The sequence below is a fragment of the Culex pipiens genome, chromosome 2 (assembly GCF_016801865.2).
Source record: "Culex pipiens pallens isolate TS chromosome 2, TS_CPP_V2, whole genome shotgun sequence".
NCBI lineage: Eukaryota > Metazoa > Arthropoda > Insecta > Diptera > Culicidae > Culex > Culex pipiens.
Window position 1 is genome coordinate 130,250,804 of NC_068938.1, and position 24,372 is coordinate 130,275,175.

Consider the following 24,372-nt stretch of genomic DNA (forward strand, 5'->3'; position numbering starts at 1 on the left):
AATTTTTTACATATTTTCTTTGCCTCAACAAAACAAAAGCAAAATTTAATTGAATTCAGTTTAATATTTTTCTTCCTGAATTTGCTCAGCTGTCACAAAAATCAAATTTGTATTCTGAATTGTTTGATTGTATTTTTTTTGAAAAGGCCCTGTAAACTTATATATGTTTATAGGACCTTTTCAAAAAAGCTCTAGATTTTTTTTCTAATTTTTTGCCCCTTGATTTTTTTAGGAAATTTTGCAATATATTTTGCATTGGACTAATGAGACTATTTAAAATTATGCTAATAACTATATTTTGTAAAAATCCCAAGAAAATTTAAACATTATTTTAAATTAGTAAAGCAATAAATTTGGGTCAATTCTTAAAATTGATTTCTGAATTTATTTATTGTCTGTTTTTTTTTATTTTATTAAAAAATCATCCAAATATTAAATGATAAAAATGTCAAATTAAATTGTAAATTTTTGCTAAATTTTCTAAAAAAGGACAGCTATGTTAAACTTTTTGATGCAAAACTCATGATCATAAAAAAGTTTGCAAAATATTACAATTATACTGAAAAAACTAAACTATTTTATACTAAATATGTGACCATTATTTGCTCTATTCTCTAGAGAAACTTGATACAACCACATTTTTAAACAAAAAAAAATGTTGTCTTGCTCGAAGCTCTTCTAATTTGGATAATTACGACGATTGAGAATTGAATCGAGTTTTGATACGTATTTTTTGCAATTCCGAAAAACACACACACAAATTTCTCAGTTTATTTCTCGGAATTGCTTCAGATTTTATTAGAGCGTCCAATTTCCCGGGGTTACAAATTTCCCGGGAAATTTCGGGAATTCCCGGGAAATTTTAAATTTATTGAAAATTGTTATGATCTTGGTTTAAATTATAATAATACGCAACTTAATGGTATAGGACATCAACATTAATGGTTTAAATAAGTGTGATGATCAATTAACAGCTTGACTGCATGTAAAAAATCATTCAACTACAAGAAAATGTATTTTGGTATTTTTATGAGAAATTTTAAACTTGCCTCTGTGACCAGTTCAGAGTTCCCAAATGAACCGGTTAGGCTAGGTTCACCTATAAACTTGGTTCGGCTTAAGCCTCAATTTGTGGTTCAATCCTGGTTCAGTGAACCATGAACCATGGCTTAAGCCAGGCTAACCAGGCTAATGAGAACCATAGGAATAATGCACTGTGTAACAAATATTAGAGTGTAGCAATGTTACAATGTAACATTCATTATACCGTAACATCCGTTACACCGTAATATGATTACACCGTAACATTGTTACACCACAACATTCGTTACACCGTAACATTGTTACACCGTAACATTTTTACACAGTAACATTATTACACCGTAACATTGTTACACCATAACATTGTTACACTGTAACACTGTAACATTGTTACACCGTAACATTGTTACACCGTAACATTGCTACACCGTAACATTGTTACACCGTAACATTGTTATAACGTAACATTGTTACACCGTAACATTGTTACACCGTAACGTTGTTACACCGTAACATTCGTTACACCGTAGTTTGGTTACACCGTAACATTGTTATACCGTAGCAGTGTTACTACGTAACATTGTTACACCGCACCATTCGTTACACCGTACCATTCGTTACACCGTAGTTTGGTTACACCGCAACATGGTTACACCGCAACATTCGTTGCATCGTAGTTACGGTGTAACAATGTTACGGTGTAACAATGTTACGGTGTAACAATGTTACGGTGTAACAATGTTACGGTGTAATGAATGTTGCGGTGTAACAATGTTACGGTGTAACGAATGTTGTGGTGTAACAATGTTACGGTGTAATCATACTACGGTGTAGCGAATGTTACGGTTTGAGCATACTACGGTGTAACAAAGCTTGCCGTTTAGCCTAACATTCTTTGATCAGGTTCAAGCCAGGTTCAAGCCAATGGTTCATTTTGGCTAGCCTCGCCTGGTTTGAACCAAATGAACCATGGCTCACGGCACTCAGTGAGCCTGAGCCGACGGTGCTTGCCGACGTGTGGTGTGAACCTGAACCAAAAAAATGAACCTAGCCTAGCCGATGGCTTAGGCTCGTGGGAACACTGGACCAGTTTATTGTTTTTCAAGACAAATACTGGTTTCAGCTCTTGAACAAATGGTAAAGCTTTTTAGTGTTGGTTTTACTCTAAAAAACCCAATGTTTTCAAATATTTGAAGCAAGCTTTGTATATATTTTTGCATTTTTTGAGAACAAACAATAAGAAGGAATTTTTCAATGATTTTTTTTTGTATTATTATGCAACATGATTTAAATTATACGATAAATTAACATCATTCCACAAAACGTCATCTATTTTTCACATTTAACTATCTAACACCTGTAGTTGAACCAGTGCTCCATAATTCTTTTACTTCAAATTGTGATTTCTTTAGTACTAGGTATTCAACCTATTGAATTAATTCTTTTTGCACATATTCGATTTTCATCTCATTTGATCATGGTAAACAGAAACGTAAAAAATCCAAATTTAAATTTGGAGGTAATGAGTTAATATTGTTTTGATGAAATAACATCAATCTTAACATCAGCTTACCTAATTGTAATTATTTTATACTCATTAAGCAAGATCTATTCACAGTTGCTTTAAAAATTAATATTATCAGAAATAATTCTTATATCATATTTTTTGATAATCTGATTAATTATATGTAAACCAAACAATACATTTAATTAAACAAAATCATGTTGAGTTTGTTCATTTATTATTTTTTTTCAGAGCAATTTCAAAAAATAGTTCCAAAAATTTAAGAAAATGTTTACTTCCGCTTGAATTTCGGGAATTCCCGGGAAATTTACAAATTTCCCGGGAAACGGGAAATATTTTTTTTTCGGGAAATCCCGGGAATTCCCGGGAATTTTTTACCCTGGGACGGGAAATTGGACGCTCTAGATTTTATTAAATCACATTTTTTTAAATAAACTTTCAAAAACTTATCATTTGTGTGTGTGTCTCAGTTCCTTTTTTCGGGAATTATAAAATTATTAAAAAGATCTTAAAAGTATACGCTAAAACAGATTCTGGTTCAAGTTCGCCAGTTACGTAATAGGGTGATATTTCTCATCATTATGTTTCAAAAGTTCAATTGAAAGAAAATACCAACACATTATCTTTTTATTTTACTTGAAAATATGCCAACATTAGTCCGATGCATGCTTTAAGCTTTGAAAAAATAAATCTAGACCTAACAAGATGTCTAGAGATTTTGAGGATCTGGGAACACTGCCAACAGGCAGATTATGTTACATTTTTTTAAATTTTTAAAATTTTATTGACATGCCATATATTTTCATCTTTTAAATTTCCATAGAATGACGTAGATAAATCAAAACAGCAGACATTTTCAGGCATTGATATTTCCTTTGAAACTAGTAAAAAATCAAGATGTATCAGATTCAAATATTTTTTCAAGGTGCATAAAACCGTCAAATGTTTTCCACGTGCTTCGATCGTTACATAAGATACCACCACTGAGACTTGCAAGAAAATTCGCCTCAATCTGCTCGCCAAAAAAGCAAGGAAAAAAAAGTTCAAAACAAATCCCGCACCATATTTCATCACGACTCAAGCTGGGTCCCCCCACAAACCCCCCGAACACTAATCCCGCGGAGAGGTCAACCGGTGCTGTGGGGGACATGTTTTCACTTATGATGATTATTTTTAAAATCTCTGTTTACAACCCGCAATCCGAGCGCGTTCTGCCACTTTCTTCTGCGACGACGTCGGTCGAGGACGTCTCTGGCCGCCATATGGTAATTAAAAGTGAAAATTTTTCTAGCGACGTCGCGACGCCACTTTCCGCACCATGCGTTTCCACTTTCCACTCTCCGCAGATGTGGTTGAACTTTCGATTCGTTTTATAGGGTAGGACGCAAATCAAGGTACACACACACACACGCGTTAGGTGTAGTCAATTTGCTATAAATTTTGTGGTTGACTCGTTTCGTTTGATTTTCCCGAGCGATTCGGAATGTTTAGACAACGTCCTTGATTTGATGTGTTAACGAGGAGAAATGTGAGATTTTTCGTGCACTTAAACTAACGTCACACCCATCTCCTTGGAAGAGTTCGGAAAGATGAAAATCACCACGTAAGCAGGATGACTTTCACAACCTCACTTCGTTCTGTTGACAACTCGAGTCTTTTTAGTGAACAAGTTCTCAAAGTTCGAAACTGAGGGGGGTTGAAAACATATGATTCGTTCGAAAACCATCCCTTCGTGAGCATAACCGAGTGAAGGAGAGTCGAGAACGAACTCATTCTCACCATGTACTATTGTAGAGAACGAGAAAGAGACCAAATTCATCGTAACAATAACGTGGCGAATGATAGTCAGACAGTGTAGGTATGTCGACAATTCGAAGCAGCATCGGGCGGCAACTCGGGCCAAGGTTGAAGTCATCACTGTTAATTTCATGCGACTTTTAGGAATTCTATTTTTGAAAACAAGCGTCGATTATGTAGCGAGAATTTGTTTGATATAAAATGGGGAAATTCGCACTATTGTCGTATGATAGTGAGTGGTAAAAATTTACTTGAAAAATGAGTGATTCATCTTGGGAAGTAAGAACATTTATAAAAATAGAGTTATAAGAAATGGAGTAAATACTGTTGATATAAATAATAAAAATATGTACTGCAGAAACAACCTCAATTTATCCTAAACGCACGGGAAATTTTAAACTTATAATTATCAAAGTTATATAAACTAACAAGCTTAACTCGACAAACTTCGTTCTGCATTTTTTTACGTTTGTTGACGTTTTTTTTTGCTTCTTCAACCTCCTGTGATTAAAATTGATTTTACGTAACTTTTTCCATACAATTTGCCGATGCTCCGGAATTGGTTCCAGAGTGGCCAAAGTTTCAATTACTTAGCGTAGAAACCTTCCTTGGGCTTATACGAACCCAACGCAACAAAGAGCATCTCGATCTGACACTCCGTAATGAAATGATTTGCGTCCGAACAAAATCATCGAAATTGTTTATCTATATAGATCAGAAAATTATTTGAAAAATTCTAAATTGTTTAGAACATTGGATGGTCAATGTTCGATGTTCAAGAATAACCCAAAGCTTCTCTAGTCTTCTTATTCCGAAAGTGTAAAATTTAATTTGTCAAAAAATCCAATAACTATAATTGAGAGAAGCCAAATCTGAAATCTGAAGTGTTTCAATATTATTTTTATTTATTCTTTCTATAAGGAAAAACCTTTTTTAAAATAAGTTCAATTTCCATATCCTCTCTCGAGCATAGCAATCCTCAGAATCTGTTTTTTTAATTCCCTCAGTTAATTTCGCTGTACCACGGTAATTTGATGTTAAAAAGTCATTTTGTAATGAAACACAAATTCAATATTAAAAAAAAACTTGCTTATCTTTGTGAAGTTAAGGTCCACAAATTGTGAACATTTTGGTTTAGCTGATAACTGTAAATATTTCTTCAATGAAAAAGAAAAGGAAAAAGTTTGTTTAAAATGTTGTTTTGAGTCGTTGGATAATTAAATATTAGCTATTTTTTTACTTTACAAAAATCTAATAAGATGTTCTTGCAAACAGTTTTGAAATTTTGAAAAATCACTCAGTGGCAATTAAAATTTGTAAGAAATTTTAACTACAAGTTTGAGTCACAGAAAGCTCAAAAATCGATCTTGTATTTGTCAGATTAGAATCAATCTAGTATATGCAGATTCAGAAAAATGATCCAAAAGTTATATAAAATGCCAAACTTTGAAGGCCTGTACCGAGCTCTAGGAAGCTCAAAACTTCAAAGTGATATATACCAAAAGGTGCACAAAGATCTGGCCTATACGCCAGTTATGTTTTTGGTAAACGCATTGATGGCAAAAGTGCCTCAAAAATAGTCATTTTTGAAAAAAAATAATATTTTTTTCACGGGTTAAACCCCATTTAAAATTGAAGGGCGGAGCGGCAGCTCCTGTTACGTCCAATCAAGCTCATATTTGGGATTTGGGCTCAGTACGGCCACCGGAACCAGCCCCTGAATGCCCGCCAAAAAGTCATTTTTGTTACATCCTAGTAGATATAGTTCCTCAAAATAATGAGGATACTGAAATTAAAGTTGCATAGAATAAGTATGAATTAAATGTAACTAAATTCATTGAAATAATAATTGCCGCTATTGGCATAGTAAAAAAACTCCCGGGTCCCGGGAACTCCCTGAAAATGGCCAAATTCAACTCTCGATTCCCTGGAAATTGAAAATCTCGAGAATCGTCACCCTCTAAGTATGATAAAAGAAGTATTTTAAATAAAACAATTCCAAAAATAGAAAGATAAGCCACGGGAAACAAAGCATTTATGGTCAATAAAGTAATTTATGCTTTAAGTTGAACAATTATGACTCAGTAAGCCGATGTCGATGAAGTTAAAGTTTTCAGCACTCAAACTTCGCATTCCTTTTTTTAATGAAACGGTTTAAAATTAAATGGTCATGGTTTTACTGGATTTTTGCTTTATTTGAGGAGAGGGAAGAGGGGAAGAAGAGAAAACATTTGGAACATATCAATTTTTGAACTTTAAACAGTGTGATTGTAAATTTAAAAAAAAAATGTATTCCAAATTTCAATTACAATTTTCTAAAATTGAAAGGGCAAGTAACATTTTAATGAACTCATGAAATAAATTCCGGTTTCTGTCTGTAGATTGTATTTTGTTATTTTTATTTTTAGAAGAGATCTGAAAAAAATCTTTCAAAAATCAGTGGCCTCATATAACAAATAAATGTAAAATATGCATTAGAATAATTGGGTAAATTGCTTATTTTTCTATAAATGTTTGCATTTTTTGAATAAATTGTTTGAGCACTACTTTATAAAACCGCTTTTTTTAAATGAGATTCAAAATAAAAAATGGATTCTCTTCGGAATGTGCATTCAATTTACAAAAACAACCTATTGATGATTTCGAGTTTGATGCAAAAAATATTTCTCAGCAATTCAATGTAGAAAACTATCAAAATTTGCATGATGTTTGCACAATTTTCAAGTAATAATTAATTGATGCTTTATTGAAAAAAAAAACCCTTTTCAAAGGGCCCATTTCCAATCATAAAATGTCTTCTTTTACTGATTCCTAAAATCAACATTATTTTTCAAAAGCCTAAACTGCCCCTGATCGCATAAATGTCCCATATGCATTTTCATCGATTTCAAGTTATTGATGCAGTTTGGCTCAAAATCGTGTGCTCTTTCAAAAGAGCCTATAACATCCAGCACTTTGTTCTAGAATTCAAGAGGAAATCCAGTTTTTTCGCGAAAATTTAACACGTAGCCTTATGTATGGGACAAACTTCAAATGCGTTTTCTCAGCTTGCTGTTTTTGCATATGGGACATTTATGCGAACATGGGCAGTAAATTTCTTGAAAATTCTCAACTGAAATGCCAGAATTACCTAAACGCATGAAATCAAAAATTTCGGAACAATTTTCCTCAAATGATGCGACCAAAACAACGCTGAACTCCCAAAATAAACAACACGTCGCTTGGTTTCATAACTCCAAGCGCAAATCTAGCAATTCCCAAAATTAAAACATTAAAAAAGAAACAGCACAGGAAGGTCACATGTTGCGCATTGCGTTGGTAGCTGCTGCTTGTGCGAGATTACTTCCCACAAAAAAAAGCAACAAACACTGTCCAACACCATTGACCTACGTAGAGGCCATTCCCGATGACTTCAACCGGTGATGATCTTCACCGCATGCGGGTACTGGTTTACGTTCTCACCCAGAAACAAAAATGAGTGAAAACAAGTTTTTTTTTGGCAAAGTGTAACCGGTCGAAAGAGTATGAGAAAAAGACACAAATGTTGACATAATTTGTCCATATGGGAGGCAAAGCAGATCAACCAAGCCTAACCTCTCTCACCCGAGAAAAAAGTGTCGCAAAACAAAAACCAAGTAATGGAACGAACGGTCGACCGTGAGAATCGACGTGGGCCCACGGAAACACGATACTGTTCCCCAATTCTGGTTCTGGTGTCCACTGAAGTAATTGCCGCCGGCCCAGAGCTGAACGGAACAGCTGGTAATCTAATTTGTTAGTTTAGCTAAATACACGGCTTTTTGGGAAGGGGACTAGTAAATCGGACCAGCTTAAGTTGAAAGAAGCGACAAAAAACGGCGCGAATTTCCGCGCACTAAATTACGTCAGTGTGGACTTGAAACGAGGTTGACCGTTCTAAGGTGGAGGAGCAGAGTCCACCTCACGAACGTGAACAAGTCGCTGCAGTTGCGGCATCTTGTCACGTGTGTAGTATTAAACAAATTGAGTCAACATAGGTTTCAAACGTCAGTTTCCAACCTCAAATTGATTCTTAAACTATTAAACATGTTAGTTTGACACACGTTATACATTTTTTACCCAAATTTAATGAATTTCTTCAATTAGTTGGATCAACCCTTTTCGAATCTTCAAAAATGTCACGTGAGACAACACAGCATGACAGCACCAACCTGTCACACCTCCTAGAAGAAAAAAAAAACAATTGTGCCCGACAGCGACGGCGATGACAGTCGTGAATCACTCACCGGGACACCGAATTGCTCTTCTGAGGTGGTTTGGTGGACTTGGCCAATGTCAGACCAGAATAGGGATGACCACAATTGTTGCGTCGCGTCGCGACGGTGGCGCCGCCCGAACGTGGTTCATCCGTCATGATTTTTGCACTGCAGTTTGCGAGCTGATATTGTTTATATTTATATTTTAAAATGGCAGATTGTGGCCGGCAGTCTCGGGGAGTGGCCAGTGTAAACAGTTGATTTTTGCTCACTTTTTGTTGTGTACGAGCGTGATGAAGTGGCAAAGATGGTCATAACGCCATCTTGACGCAAATGTGTTATTTTTTGAAGTTGGCAAATGTGTCAAATTGTTATGAAGGCTATATTTTTTATGTATTGTATGAAATACGGCAAAAATGAACAATTTCGAAAAGTAATGTGACAAGAGATCACACCGGTGACGCTTGGGGGTTAGCTCATGGCTGAGATTTTCGCATGTTCCCCACACAAGGTTTATGAAGTGCCCTAGGGCGATTGCCTGGTTGTTCGATAAAATATTCAATAATTTAATACAAAGTGAGTGACCCTGGATGGTGCAACACCACCACCGACTGTGCGTTGGCAGGTGATTTTAAACAGCTATTTATATGGCGCTCCGCGTTCAAGTGCATCTCCTTGACGGGACTGGATGATTCGATTCTTAGGGTTGTTGGCCTACTAGTTGGAAGACGAAAACAATTGGAATTCAGCATTGATTGAAAAATAAAATAAAGTTGTAAATAAACGCATTGTCTGGAAGGCAAAACGGAAATTTGATAACCTTTGAGTCATCTTCCTCGGAAATGGGATTGAACAAACGCGTTCTTCATTTTATTTGCCAGACATTTTTTGTTGTGGAATTGAGTAACACGAGACAATGAGTTCTTTTGATTGATTAGAGCTGCTTAAGGTTTGATGAGTAATGAAATAATCACTTTGAAAATAATATTCACAAGCGGTTAAATGATGCATCCAGCTCGAAAAATTGCCCAAATTTTAAATGACGCGACATGACATCTGTTATTTTTTTCTTTTCATCAATTAAAGTTTAAATCAAAAACTTAAAACAGGGAGACTTATGAAAATATAATAATAATAAATTGAATTTATTTAAACAAATATAAAAGTGTATTTTTGTGCACTATTAACTCAGTGCCTAAGTGTTAAGTAAAACCAGTGACTTGAAATCTTTGTTTAAATTGGACACTTTTGAAATTATTCCACAAACCGAAAAAAAAATAAAATTTTAGGAAAAAAATGTTTGAATTGTTCATTCACAATTGAACTGTAAAAGGTATTTATTGAATTTTTGAAATTTAATCTAAAAATTGGAAATTTTGGAACTTTGACCTGATCCGAGTGTAATATTTAAAAATTAAATTTGTATTTTAGTTGTAGCCAAACCTCATTTCCATTATTCTCCAAAAATATTTTTTTTAAACAGAATTTTTGGAGTTCCAGATTTTGAACCGTATTAAGTTAAAGATTGCTTTAACAACTCATAACATATAAAACAAAACAAAAACTGTCAATCAGTGATGGAATAATCATCATCAAAAGAAAATATTTGGATGTTTTCCAGCTAAAAAAATCCGAAGGCTCTCCTCTCTCACGCACGAAAGATCGGTAAAAAGAATTTTAATATCATCATCTTCATTATTCGGCGGAACATCTTTTTCTTTACTACACTTGCAAGTGTAACGTCACAAAGTGTAAACAAAGTTAAATAAATGTTTTGAGTGGTGCTGACAAGGAATTTCACAAAAAATCATCAGCACATTGATTTTCTTGGAAAATTTCGGGAGCGATTTTCTTTTGCGTGATTCGTCTCCTCTCTCTTACGCGGGTGAAGAAAGTTCGCAAGCGAAATTGATTTTTTTGCGACTTTTCCATCTCTGCCGTCAATACAAATTCTATACGTATTTTGAAAAAATCAACTTTTAGTGATAAAAAGTCAAATAAAAAATCTTGAAAGATTTTTTCCGTGCAGCTATTTTTATTTTTAGCAGTCCTATAAGATCAAATCGGAAACAACAACCCTATAAAGTCTTTAATTACAGTTTCCGAAGACATCAAATCGATCAGAAAACCCCTTATAAAAACTGTATGGAGACTTGTATGGAAAAACTAATGATGTAAAGTTACTTCATTTGGCATTAGGGAATGTATGGACAAAGTTTCATCCAAATGATTCCAAATCCACATTGAAAGTCTCAAAAATTTAGAAAATTACTCTAAATAAGACTATCATGAGTTTGAGAATGTTAAAAAGTGGAAATTTTAAAATAATGATTTCGAATTATTTAGTCAAAACACAATTTGGAAAAGGTAATTTTTTTTTAAATTTTAGTTGCTTTTTCTGGAAACGAATCAATCAAGTCTCAAAATTAAATCAAAATTGAACACATTAGAACACATTTAACACATCTTGTCATTTTTTTCATTCTCAAATACAAACAAATCTTCTCCTCAAATAAAAGCCGACAATATCAATGTCACGTCCCGAACCTAAAACACAAAACAAACGAAACCTAACCTTGGCCGCCACTAATTCTCTCAGAACATCTAATCTGACGACAAGATGACGCCAGTTCGGCTCGCCGGTGGAATTTGACATTCGAGAAATTCTCAACACATTTAATGAGCGAAGAACAAACAATTCAGGCAGCATTCTTCCAGCCACGAATAGCGCCAACTTTTTGTTTGCTGATATTTTTAGCACGAAACATGCAAATTGTTTCCGCACACTTTCATTCGATTTTCACCGACGCGAATCGATCCGGTTGTCGGTATGGTCGGAGTAATTGCCTCTCTAGACTTATCGCAAAACACGTGCACTAAAAAGCTGAGCGTTTGAGCGAAATTGTCAAGAGAGTGCAAATTGAAGCGATTAGTTTGACAGTACGACCTCGCTAGTTCGACAACTTTTTTAGTTTGTCACTTTTAAATTCGACTTTGTCAAACAAGTGAGACTTCACTGCACCGCAGAAATGTAAACAAAAGTCATAGCTTTAAAACAATCTTGCTCAACCTTTGATTAGCGATCCATCCTCGTCAAGTCATTACACGACTACAAAAAAGGTGATTGATAAGAATGTATGTCGTGGTCATCCCTTGTTTGGATGATGACTCAAATTGTTTGTAATCAAATTGTGTACACTCAAATGTCACTTGTTATTTTAGTCGGTGATCACCTCTAGACGTGGTGTCTATCTCAATAACGTTCTTATCGTTCAAAACGATAAGTATTTTTTTGTCCTTCTCAAACATTAGTCAAGCTTCAACACACAAATCAGGTCGCAAATAATCGGGGTGGCACAAGAAAATTTGCTATTTTCAGCACCACGCCACGCCGGCATTCTCGGAAAAGTGAATGAAAATGAAAACATTTTCCCACGCGGTTGATCTTTCTTGGTTTGATCGTTTCTCACTCGTGTGTGCCGCGAGATCTGGTGCAAAAATGAGTAATTTTTCATTTCACGTCAGTCTGCGCCATTTTAAGCATTCGGAATCAGCTGACAAGGTTAGGGTTCGAATCACTTTGATCAAAATATCACGTAGATTAGGTCAAATTCTCACTTAAAAAGCATCTCAACTTTACACCACGTGCCTTCGTGACATTGGCATTTCAACTCGCTGAAACAAAAACACACCAACAAAATTTCAAGATCATCACGACCATAAACCACTCTTTCACAGCTAAAAGTCGGGTTGATAGCTCGAAATAGCACCGCCGCCGCGGCTTCACTTCCGGCACAAACATTCCATGACCTATGAGATAGTGGCGACGCGGCTAAAGTGGCTTCTAATTTGCCCCAAGAAGAGTGTGGTAAATTGCACTGCTGATAGCGTAGAGTGATTTATGACCTAGCCCCTCCCTCCGTCATTCCATAAATGCAACTTAATTATAGGATTTTGATTGCGTCATATTTTGGAGTTATCAAGAATGTCTGAAGCTTTGAAGAGTGATGGCATTCTTTAAGAATTCTTGATTTTTTTGATTGGTAAGGCCGTTGCAAATATTTTTCAAAGTTTATGTCCCCCCCCTCTTCAAAGTTGGTCTGAATAATCAGGGGGCAAAAAATTATTTTTTTTTTTAAATTTCAAAATGTTAATGGAAATAAATTTAAGTTTAATCAACTAAAAACAGTTAAAATGCATTTTCCCGTGTTAATAATCATATTCAGCATGTTCGAACTCCTTTGTAAACATTTTAAATTTTCATGAAATACCAATGTACGGTACCACGAAGTTTTTTTTTGCGAAAAAAAAATCCATCAATACCTCGATAATTTCAAAACTTATGATTGGAAAGCAACTGTACGCCTGTAAAATGCATTTTAAAACACTTTTTTCATTCAAATGTTGAAACCTAGCCCCCCCCCCCATTTTGGTCAGAGCCGAGGGACATAAACTTCAAAAAATATCTGCAACGGCCTAAATATTATCAGATTGAATCACTGGAAATTACTAAAAAATATTTCGCATTTCTATAAAAAAAATTATAATCTCAAGATAACAGAGTTTGACTGTAAATACCATGGAGCTATGCCCTTTCAATGATCTTTTATGTTTGTTGATTTTACAAGATTTTACAAAATACAAATTTTTAGTCTGATTTACAAGTAAAGACTGTCATTTTTTGTGTTTGTGTGTTTTTTTATAGTTTATTGAACCTTAGAAAAAAAAACTCTGGATTTAAAAAAATACTGCTTAAAGTTTCAAAAAATATTTAGAGAAATTCTAAATTATCCCAAAAGAAAACATTAAATGATTTCAGAAAATTTGCAGCATGGAAAAAGGTTTTTTAAAATTAAAACCTTTAAAGACAATTTTTGGAAACTCAAACTCAATGATGAGCTTCTAATCAAAACGTCTTTATTTTGCCTGCATTTAAAAATGAGAAAGAATATTTAAAAAAAAACTACAAGAGCTTTCTTAAAAAATCGCAAGGGAAATTATCTTTTTAAAGCATAAGCAACTCTTTTTTCTATTTTAAGAAAAGAAATGATTTTTATAATCAATTTCTGTAAAATTAAACATTTTTTTTTCAAATTTGAAAAAAAAAACAATTATGTTAGTAAAATTAATAAGGCTCATTTTTTTCTTAATAAAATTAAAGTAAACTTTTATTTTTCATGTTGTTTTTTTTTCAACTAGTTTATAACTACCATTTTTGTTGTTTTGTATGTTTTTATACATGACGTACTTTCTGAATAGTTGAAAAAAGAAGAAAAAATAATAATCCAAATCTAAATTTAGTTTATTTTAAATTAATCTTCAAACTTATCATAAGCAATATTTTGATTTTTAAATGAATTTCGGTGAGCAAATTTTAAAACTTTTGTAAAAAGTGAAAATAATAGTTTATGCAACAAGTTGCAAAAAGAGGATTTTTTCTGCACGAGTCGTACATTTATCCAACGAGGTTCACCGAGTGCTGAAAAAATCAAGTTTTGCAACGAGTTCCATACAACATTTTTTGTAATTTCAAAAAACACACACTGAGTGAAATTTTATGTCAAATTTTCATGTATTTTGTCAATAAATCGTTTAAATCAAAAAAATGTTAAAAAGTGTTACTTTTCGAAACAAGTGCTGAAAAGTTCAACTTTTCAGCACCTATTTGAGTGCTGAAAAGTAGAACTTTTCAGCATTTATTTTGAAAAGCGTTGCTATTCGATTCTGTTATTTTTGGTACAGAAAAGTAGGCTATTTCGTCGTTCAAGAATGACAAGAAAAGTAAGTAGTTTCACGACGGAATTGCAAAAAGATTTTTGAATTTTGTTTGCATAAGGTTTAATAAATGAAGTTTTTTGTTTTTTAATCATTCTTTTTTTCTGTTTTTAATGAATTTTCATTGATAATTTTTCACAAGTATAAAAATAGAAAAAAGTGCATTTCAGTCACCCTCCTGAAAATGATCCAATCATCTAACACACACGTGCTTTTTTCTGGAGGTCAGCGAAAACGATAAACAAGTTCAAGTTTCGAGGACTGCACAATACGTTAGGAAAAAAGTAAAGAGAAAAAAAAACTTTGATCAATACCGCAGGTGGTGGCGGTGCAACCTCCATCTGCTACGGATCTATAAAAAAAACCGCGAAACATTTCCGTTTGATGAAGTTTCCATTTAAATTGATTTGAAAATGTGTGATTTTTTTAAATTCTTGAAAAAACTTTCAGTTGCAAATCCTAAAAAATCCTTCGAAATTTTCGACGACCATGAGTCTCCATCAAATTTGATGAAGACGCATGATGCTCTTAAAAATCTCAAAAAGACGTCAAAAACTCGCATTCCACCCCAAAATTAGCTCACTTCTGCAGCAAAGGGTCAGTTATTGATTAATTTCCGTTCAGTTGCTACTGCAGTTGCTCTTCCTTTTCCCAACTGTGTCAGTAGGTTTGTTCACTTTTTCCATGGAGACGCCTGGTATTTTGTCGCTGATTGGCAGATATTTGGCTCTCCTCCGATTGACGCAAATCCACTTTTTTCCGTTTCAAAACTTCGTGTTTCGTTCTACATTTTGGATGCTCCCAAAAATAAAGCGATTATCGATTTCTTCCGTTCAATTTCGAGTACATTTCAAGCTCCAAGTGTGTGGTGCTTCACTAACGTTTGGTCACGATTTTGTAGTAAGAAACGTCAACAACAACAACAACAATGGTGTCTGCGAAACACGTGATTGGCGTAGTTTTTCCCGGGATTATCCGCTGCCGAGCTAAGCCTTTCCGTCTCGTTTGTGATATTGATTTTTCTTTCTCTTAAAAAAACGTTCAAAAATGCTTAAATCTTTCGCGCGAACGCGTTTGTCAACCGGCGACGACCTTCACAAAACGTTTAAATTTATTTCAAGAGAGCAATAAAAACAAAAATCCTGATCAAGAATGCAAACTAGTATCTCTTTCTCTTGCTTAGTATGACCGGCTATTTTCGAGCGAACGCGCGCGTATTGTCCGAGCTGAACCTTAATACTGACTGACTAAAGTCGGAGCTCCGGCGACGGACACTACGAGCCGGCATTCGAAATCAACACTCTGAGAGAGCGAGCTTTTCGAAGCTCTCATGAGTGACCACCGCGACAACAAACTATGAGATTGAGAGGGAACGCGAAAAAAAGGAATGAATGAAAAGCTTCCTTCTCTTAAAAAGAAGGCGATTTCGGGCGAGGAGTTTACGATTCACACCTCCTACGAAGCCGAGAGATGAATGAGATCATAGCCTAAAGAAAAAGTTTACCTCAAATGTGTGGCGAACTTGGAGGAGGTACAAATAAATTTACGTGTTTGGATTTTGGATACAAAAAGAGCGATTAGCACTCTTAGAGCTCGTGTTTGTTTGTTTTGGTAGCGGATCGAACACTTGTACGGTTTGGGCACGAAATTGTATGGTTTCTAATTTAAAGTTTGGGATACAAACCGGTAATTGGTTCAAATTGTTATAATGCCTTTGTCATAATACCGAGGAGCAGGTTAAAAAATTTCAGGGAACAATTTATTTCGAAAAAAGGAATCATGTATTGTTTGGACATGGGCGACATTTTGAATATTTTTTCGTTTTCGACGACGATCTTCAGAACCAGTTTTCAAACTGTATGGCTTCACAATTGATGAACATCGCGCCGATATCTTAACGATCACGAGGTCCGATCGCAGTTCGGTTGAACTACCCGGATCAGATTGAGCAGTTCTACACTACTCAATTCTTTCAAGCTCACCTCAAGTATTCGCTCAAACACCGAGGGTAAACAAACTCTTCAATTGCGTTCGATGACGTGACGGAGCTGTGTGTGTAGTTCAAGTGCACGTGTTGCCCCCTCTCCCACCTTGAACATGCAAATCCACAGGTAGCTTGCCTTTCGCAAACCTCATTGATGACAACTTGTATTCGCTGGAAGTCAGCAGCTGGTGATGTCATCGTCGTCATCGTTCCAAGTTCCGAGGCGAGATCATAAATTTCGATGTTGGCCGTTGTTGGGTTGTCACCTTTAAGGCGCGTATAGAGGTGGACGATGATGTCAGGCAATCTCAATTTCACGGCTTAATCGGAACAGGAGGCTTCAAGCGGTGAGATAATCCCGAGTTTGGAAGCATTAAAAATGGCGGAAGGAACTCAACTTGAATTTTGCATCTGCAACCGGTTAAGCTCGATGCAATCTTTGATGACATATAATTCTGTGTTTTAATTCTGTTTGTTGTAAAAGTCATATATTAGACAAATATTTAATAGGCCCAAATTGGCGAATCCTAAATGAGTTTTTTTAGAAAATTCAGCTAAGTCAAATAACTAAAAAAAAGATTTTCTAGGTAAACTTCGCGGCACCTTATAAACAGACAATACAATTTTCAACTTAGTGGCTTTTGGAAGTAAATCCAAATAATTGAATTTTTCATTCACGCACTTTTTTACCTTAATAACACTGTTTTGAAAAGTAACACGTTTCGACATTGTTTTGAAAAATACCCTGTGAGTTGGGTTATTTTTTCCTGCTTGAATGTTTTCTGCCGTCAAGATAAGTGTCATATTCTAGAACGAAAAGAAATACTTTTCGATCCTTTCAATGGATGCTGAAATAGTAGTTTTTGCAATTCCGTCGTGAAACTGCTTACTTTTTCTGTCATTCTTGAACGACGAAATAGCCTACTTTTCTGTACCAAAAATAACAGAATCGAATAGCAACACTTTTCAAAATAAATGCTGAAAAGTTCTACTTTTCAGCACTCAAATGGGTTGTTGAACTTTTCAGCACTTGTTTCGAAAAGTAACACTTTTCAACATTTTTTTGATTTTAACGATTTATTGACAAAAAAAATGAAAATTTGACAAAAAATTTCACTCAGTGTGTGTTTTTTGGAATTGCAAAAAATGTTGTATGGAACTCGTTGCAAAACTTGATTTTTTCAGCATTCTTCGTATTTATCCAACTCGGTGAACCTCGTTGGATAAATGTACGACTTGTGCTGAAAAAATCCTCTTTTGCAACTTGTTGCATAAACTACTATTATGCAACAAGTTGCAAAAAGAGGATTTTTTCAGCACGAGTCGTACATTTATCTAACGAGGTTTACCGAGTTGGATAAATACGACGAGTGCTGAAAAAATCAAGTTTTGCAACGAGTTTCATACAACATTTGTTGCAATTCCGAAAAACACCTTTTGGACAGAATTATAGGACAAAAGTCCATGCATTGAGACAATGAACCGTTTAAATAAAAAAAAATGAAAAGTAGAAAAGTATATAAGTGCTGAAAAGTTCAATTTTTCTCAACCAAAAATAGCAAAATGGAAAATTAATACCTTTTAATACCAGTGCTAAAAAAATCTACTTTTCAGCACTGAATCCAGTGCTGAAAAGTTGATCTTTTCAGCACTAGTATCGAAAAGTAACCTTTTCGGTGAATTTAATTAACACATGGATGTTTGACATAACATTCACTTCTAAAAGGGTTTTTTTTAGGAATTGCACTAGGTAAACCTCGTTGGATAAATGTACGCCTCGTGCTGGAAAAAAACTTCTTTTTGTTGCATAAACTACTATTTGCAATTCCGTCTTGAAACAACTTACTTTTCATTCACTCTCGAGCGACGAAACGGCTTCTCTACCAAAAATAACAGAATGAAAAATTAATACATTTCAATGCCAGCGCCGAAAAGTTCTACTCTTCAGCACTAAAATGGATGCTGAAAAAATCAACTTTTCAGCACTAGTATCGGAAAGTAACATTTTTCAATAATTTTTTTTAACGGTGAGTTTACTTAACACAAAAAAAAATCCATCCAAAAAGCTTTTTTTGGAGATGTAAAAACGTTACTTAATCCACCCTTTGGTGGTTGATGCCTTCCTCACATTTAGAGGGTAATGCTATCCAAAATTTATAACAAAGCGCGAACCTTTCAGTGTTCTATCAACTTGATTCATTATTCATACCATCAGATTGGGTAGTCAGATCTTTATAATTCAGGGCACTAATGCGCTTATAACTTTTGATAGGGTTATCAGATCTTGAATCTTTTGAACTCGTTGAAAAGGTCTTTTAATTACCTATTCAACGACAGGTCGCATTATAGATCCGGACAACGTTTTTATCAAAATATCTGAGATCCGGCCTCTAAAAAGTGTGTAAATAACACTTAAGTGCTAATAACATTGGATAGGGTTGTCAGATCTTCGATGTTTTAGGCTTATTTGAAAGGTCTTTTAATTATCTAACTAACGACGGGTCGTACGATGGACCCAGACAGCTTTTTCATCAAAATATTTGAGATCCGGCCTCTGAAATGTGTACAAATGACACTTAAGTGCTCATAACTTTTGATTGGGCTATCAGATCTTCAATGTTTTTAGTTCTTTTAGGTCTTTGAAATACCTTTCTAAAAATGTATGATCAGCCGGGTTTTCTTACAAAACCACCCTTTTTACAATCTTTCAAACTTTAGCCAGAATCGTTTTTTTAGCATAACTTTTGAAGTGCTTTACTAAACGTTATGATATTAACTAGGGTCTTATGGGACCCCAAGACGAATCAAATGAGACCAAAATCGGTTGAGCCAGTCCGGAGATAATCGAGTGCATATTTTTCGGTGCACGGACTCACATCCAGACACACGCACAGACATTTGTTCAGAATTTGATTCTGTGTCGATAGGTATACATGAAGGTGGGTCTACAAGGTCGAATTAAGAAGTTAATTTTTCGAGTGATTTTAAAGCCTTTCCTCAGTAAGGCGAGGAAGGCAAAAATGCTGTAAGCAATTCGTTGTAAAACTTGATTTTGAAAAAAAAATCTTTTTGCAAGTTGTTGCATAAACTACTTTTTTGATACAAGTGCCTAAAAGATGAATTTTTGAGCTCTCAAATGGATGCAGAAATAGTAGTTTATGCAACAAGTTGCAAAAAGAAGATTTTTTCAGCACGTGTCGTACATTTATCCAACGAGGTTCACCGAAAACTTGATTTTTTCAGCACTCGTATTATTTATTTAATGTACGACTCGTGCTGAAAAAATCATCTTTTTGCAACTTGTTGCATAAACTACTATTTCAGTACTGTTACTTTTGGAGATGACAACTAGGCAGTTTCGTCATTCGAGAAAGAAATTGCAAATAGTGTTTTTCGGCTTTAAATTCAATTTTATAATTTAACATGTTTCGTTTAATTCCAAACTTAAGGTAGATATGTTTCGAAAACGGTGCTTCTTTTAGAAAAAACGTCCGTTTCGATTGTAAATTAAATTTCACATTACAAAATTATGTTAACAAGTTAATTTGCATTAAATTCAATTTTTCGATAAAATCACAATTGCTTCAACAAATTATGATTCGGTGGTAATATTTCTGCACTTACTTCTTTATGGCTCAAAAGATGCCTATTTTGATCCCTTCATATTTATGAAAAAAAACTTCAAACGTCTTAAAATATGGATTTTTAGAATTCATACTAAACTGTTAGTAATAAAAAAATAATTTAATAAATAAGTAATTTTTGATGAGAGTGTAAAAATTTTTCTGAATAATCCCAAAACCTACAACTTTGCCGAAGACACCAAATCGATCAGAAAATGTTTTGCGATACGTGACGCTCCATACAAAACATGTGTTGTTGAATGGCGAATTATCAACATGGAGGGAGTAAGGAATTTTTTGAAAAAGTGTCACGTGGTTTATGTATAGTCCCTAGGATCTAATAATATCCCGCATAATCAAAAACCATCGGGGGAATAGTCCAAACTATATTACTACTAAAAGAGATGTACCACATACTTAACCATTATCATATAGTTACGGCACTATACAAAACCATAACGAAACTGATCGTCAAATGATGACGTTTTTATTGAAGTAAATCTAATGATTCTAACTATTTTTGAACTATTTGGGGTACAATAACCTTACACTAAACAGTTCGGATTGTTTAGACAACGTGACTCAACGAAAAAATGTACAAGTCCAAATAGTTCAAACAATTTATCAACTTTATTGAGAACAATATAGCAAAATTCCACAGATTTTAGATTTTTATAGTCAGAACCTGTAAGAACTAAAAACCTACTATAAATGCTATAGTAGAACACAATTGATGGCGTCCACATTTTTTTCGATAAGTTTGTATAATCCAAATAATTTGTCAACTTACATGCAGTAAAATTACTATACACCATACTATTTTGAATTAAAAATTTCTATAAGTCCAAATAGTTCAAACAATATTTCAACAGTATGGAGTACAATTACAGTTTGTTATATAATCCAACTATATGTTAAACGATTGGTACAAAAATTTCAACTTTTATCAAGTAAATTGATCACAGTCGATTCCTCTGGATGATAAAGAACCTTCAACACCCCCACTTCTCCTCAGATTATCAGAAAACTCCCCAAAAGAAGAAAAATGTTACGAGGGCTCATGAAATTGACTTTCACTATTCCAGAAAAAGTAGGCATGCTGTTCTTACCATACACCAAAAATATGTGTACTACATGGTGGACTATTACTGTTCACTATAAAATGAGTCAATTGTTTGGACTACTTGGACTTATCGAAAAATACTTGCCCCCGAGCTTGCTCCCTTCTAACACAACATGTCACCAAAACCACTGAAAAACCACCAACAGATATAGATCAATCGGATAAGGCGGCAGCAGTTCGGCAGCAACGCAAATAACATCACATATAATGGCGGTAAACATTCACCAACTATCGATAGAACTTAAAAATCAAATTTGATTATATCCGAAGTAGTTATCACAACAATTGTAGGGTTCATTTTTGCGGTCTTTTTTAAAGTGTCGGCAAAGTAGTGTCGGTAAAGTAGTTTTTCAGAAACTTTATAGGGAATAGTCAATTTTTTGGGCAATGACTATTTGACGTAAAATCCAAGTTTATAAAAATATTTACATATGTATGAAAACCTCATATAGTTTTCTGCCTAACAACTAATTTCTCATATAGTAAAATCGACCAAAACTATTTTGGGAATGGAATTAATGGTTTGATATATCGTACATATATAGTTGGGTTACAATTTAATGAATAGTAGAGACCATTTGATAAATAGTTGAGTAACTATTTGTCATAAAGTAGTTATATAGTTCATGACTATGCAGGATATTTAAAAATAATAATTATACAGCAATTCGTCACGAAAACAGCATGATTAAAAAAAAAGTTCTCCGATCGGGCTCAACGTTTTTCTGGGGGTTCCTTGACCAAAATAATTAGTTCCGTATTTTTTGTTTGACCGTTAGGGTGACCTACGCCGTGTTAGGGTGGTCCAAAAAATTTCCATTTCGTCGATTTTCGCAAAATCCAAATTTTCCAAAAAATCATAACTCCACGCCATTTCAACCGATTTTAACCATCTTGGACGCAAAACGAAAGGGAATTAGATAATCTTTTAAGGAAAAATAGTTAGATGCATAACATTAGAAAAGGTCGAATGAAATCTTAAAATACTGTCAAAAAGCTTATGCCTGAAAATATTTTAATCGGATTTCTTAGGAAATTTCACATAACATGTCAAAAATTCTTAAAGTTATAATCACAGGATTTCGATATACGATTTTTTGAAAATAAAGACAGAGTTTTCCACGTAAAAAAATCATGTATTTTTACTGAAACTGTGATAACTACCAAAAATTTCCGTAATTGAAAGACGCAAAATTCCATCTCAAAAACCTTTTATTTGCGTCCAAGACAACTAATATCGGTTGAAATGATGCGATATTGCAATTTTTTAAAATGTAGATTTTACGAAACATTGACGAAAATTGTTATTTTTTGGACCACCCTAATCCCTGATGGGCATTTTTAAAATTTTCTACTATTCCAACGATCTACCAATAGTTGGGTCCGGAGTTGTTTCACATTTAAAATTACACATTGAAAGATGTAATAATTCAAACTTCACTCAAGTCTTGATATCTTATAACAGTGGTGCCAATTAACCAAGCATAATAACTCATCAAACAAGTTTTTTTTCAAAGAATATTCAGAAAAGTGGTTTCAAAAGTCATTTATATACTAAGTACCTTAAAAAGTTTAATAATTTTCACTTGAATGCTCATATCTTTGAACAGTGTTGCCAGATCTTCACGAGCTTACCCAAATGCAATAAAATTAGCTCTCTTGTTGTGTCTTTGAATTAAGCCAGAATCTTGTAGAGCTATATTTTGAAATGTGTTGATAATACTTCATATTTTTTTATTGAGAAGGTGGATTAGAGGAGAATTAGTTTTTCATATTTTCCCAAATAATTGAGATTATGCGTGATTTTTTAAATAAAATTGAAGCAAAAAAGGGAACGAGCTTTGGAATTGAGTCACTGTACCAAAAATAGAGATGTTGTTCGATCGAATAGGTATTGTGACTGACAGTCTCCTGTGCATATGATGAAGGGAAAAAAAAGATCTCTGTCTGTTTACGTTCGAATATTTTTGCATTCTTGACGAGCCGGTGAGGGTGACCTTTTCAAAAAACGGGTTTTTGTTTAGTTTCGTCTATGGATCTGAGAAAAAAGGCAAATTTTGCCATCCTGTTTAAAATGCAATTTTCAGGCGGAACCCGAACAAGGCTAAATAATGGGATGATCTTGCGGTTTTAGCAAGCAAACTGAGATTTTCTCATTGAATTCGTTGACTTAAAAATAACGAAATGAGTTCATAACACGTTCGCAAATGTGGTCGACTGTGGGACATAAATTTATCATGCCTTCACAGCTTATTTGATTTAACAACACCCAACTATTGACAAATTGACTTTTTACGAGCGTTTGTCAATTTAAACCCCGTTTTTACAGTCTGTGGTGCTAAACTACCTCCCTCAGTCATCAAGTTGATTACTGCACCACACGCGCACGAGGAATCGTTTTTTGCCGTTTATGAATATGATCTTGTCCTGGTGGGGAAGGTTGTTCCTTAACACCTGTAGTACCAAGCTGAAAAAAACTTCTTTTTCAGATTTTTTGCTTGGTATACCAGGTGTTAAGTCACACAAAATCTAAATTTAAAGCTCAAGTACTCACCAATCCGTCCGCGCCATTCACCTCGATCGCCGTCTTGAGCCGCTGGGTCAGCTGCTCAAGCAGCGTCTCGTACCGCCCGTTGAGAGTGTCCAGCCGCCGGGAGTACACCTCGGTGGCGCCCGGATCGGCGTCCGGCGGCCGCAGGTCCTGCCGCGGTGGCGAAAAGCTCGGTCGAATCTCCACCAGCCAGTCGATGTAGTGCACGCACTTGCCATCGTAGATCTTTGGACGGATTGTCGGATGCGGGGGGCGGTGGTTGCGGATTTGCGTTTGTTTGCGGTTGTTTTTTTCGGAGGTTGGCGGAGTGTTGTCATATCATTTAGGGGGGTGGCGCCGGTGACGGTTAGGCGTTGGATGTTTGGTTTGTTGGTTGGTTGAATGTTGGATGTCGAATTTACAGTTTTTGTGGTGATTGGGGTTGTTTGATTGTTTGTTTGTGTGTGCGCAGCAATGTTTAGGTTGTTTGTTTGTTTAGGAGGCATGTTTGTAAGTGTGAATATGAGTTATTATAACAATTAGTAATCGGTTTTGTAAACTAGGTGGACTAATATACTTCATTTTTTTAACGGTTCATTAGGGTCGGAAATGTAAGAACGATTGAAAAGTGCGAATTTTAATTATTAATTTGTGGACCGCCGAAATTTTGAGTTTGGTTCTGGAGCAATTCCACACAGCAAACAAGGAGTCAGTTGGACGAAACCCAGGGCAAAGTTTA

At 34.8% G+C, this 24,372-nt stretch overlaps 1 protein-coding gene across 1 annotated transcript in view; it reads right to left on the reverse strand.

Annotated features, from left to right (window-relative positions):
- Positions 1 to 24,372, reverse strand: part of LOC120415336 (dystonin) — a 175,352-nt gene that overhangs the window by 58,153 nt on the left and 92,827 nt on the right. The window contains exon 15 of the mRNA XM_052706987.1: positions 23,658 to 23,879. Coding sequence (XP_052562947.1) covers positions 23,658 to 23,879 — 222 coding nt within the window. The remainder of the gene's footprint in view (positions 1 to 23,657; positions 23,880 to 24,372) is intronic.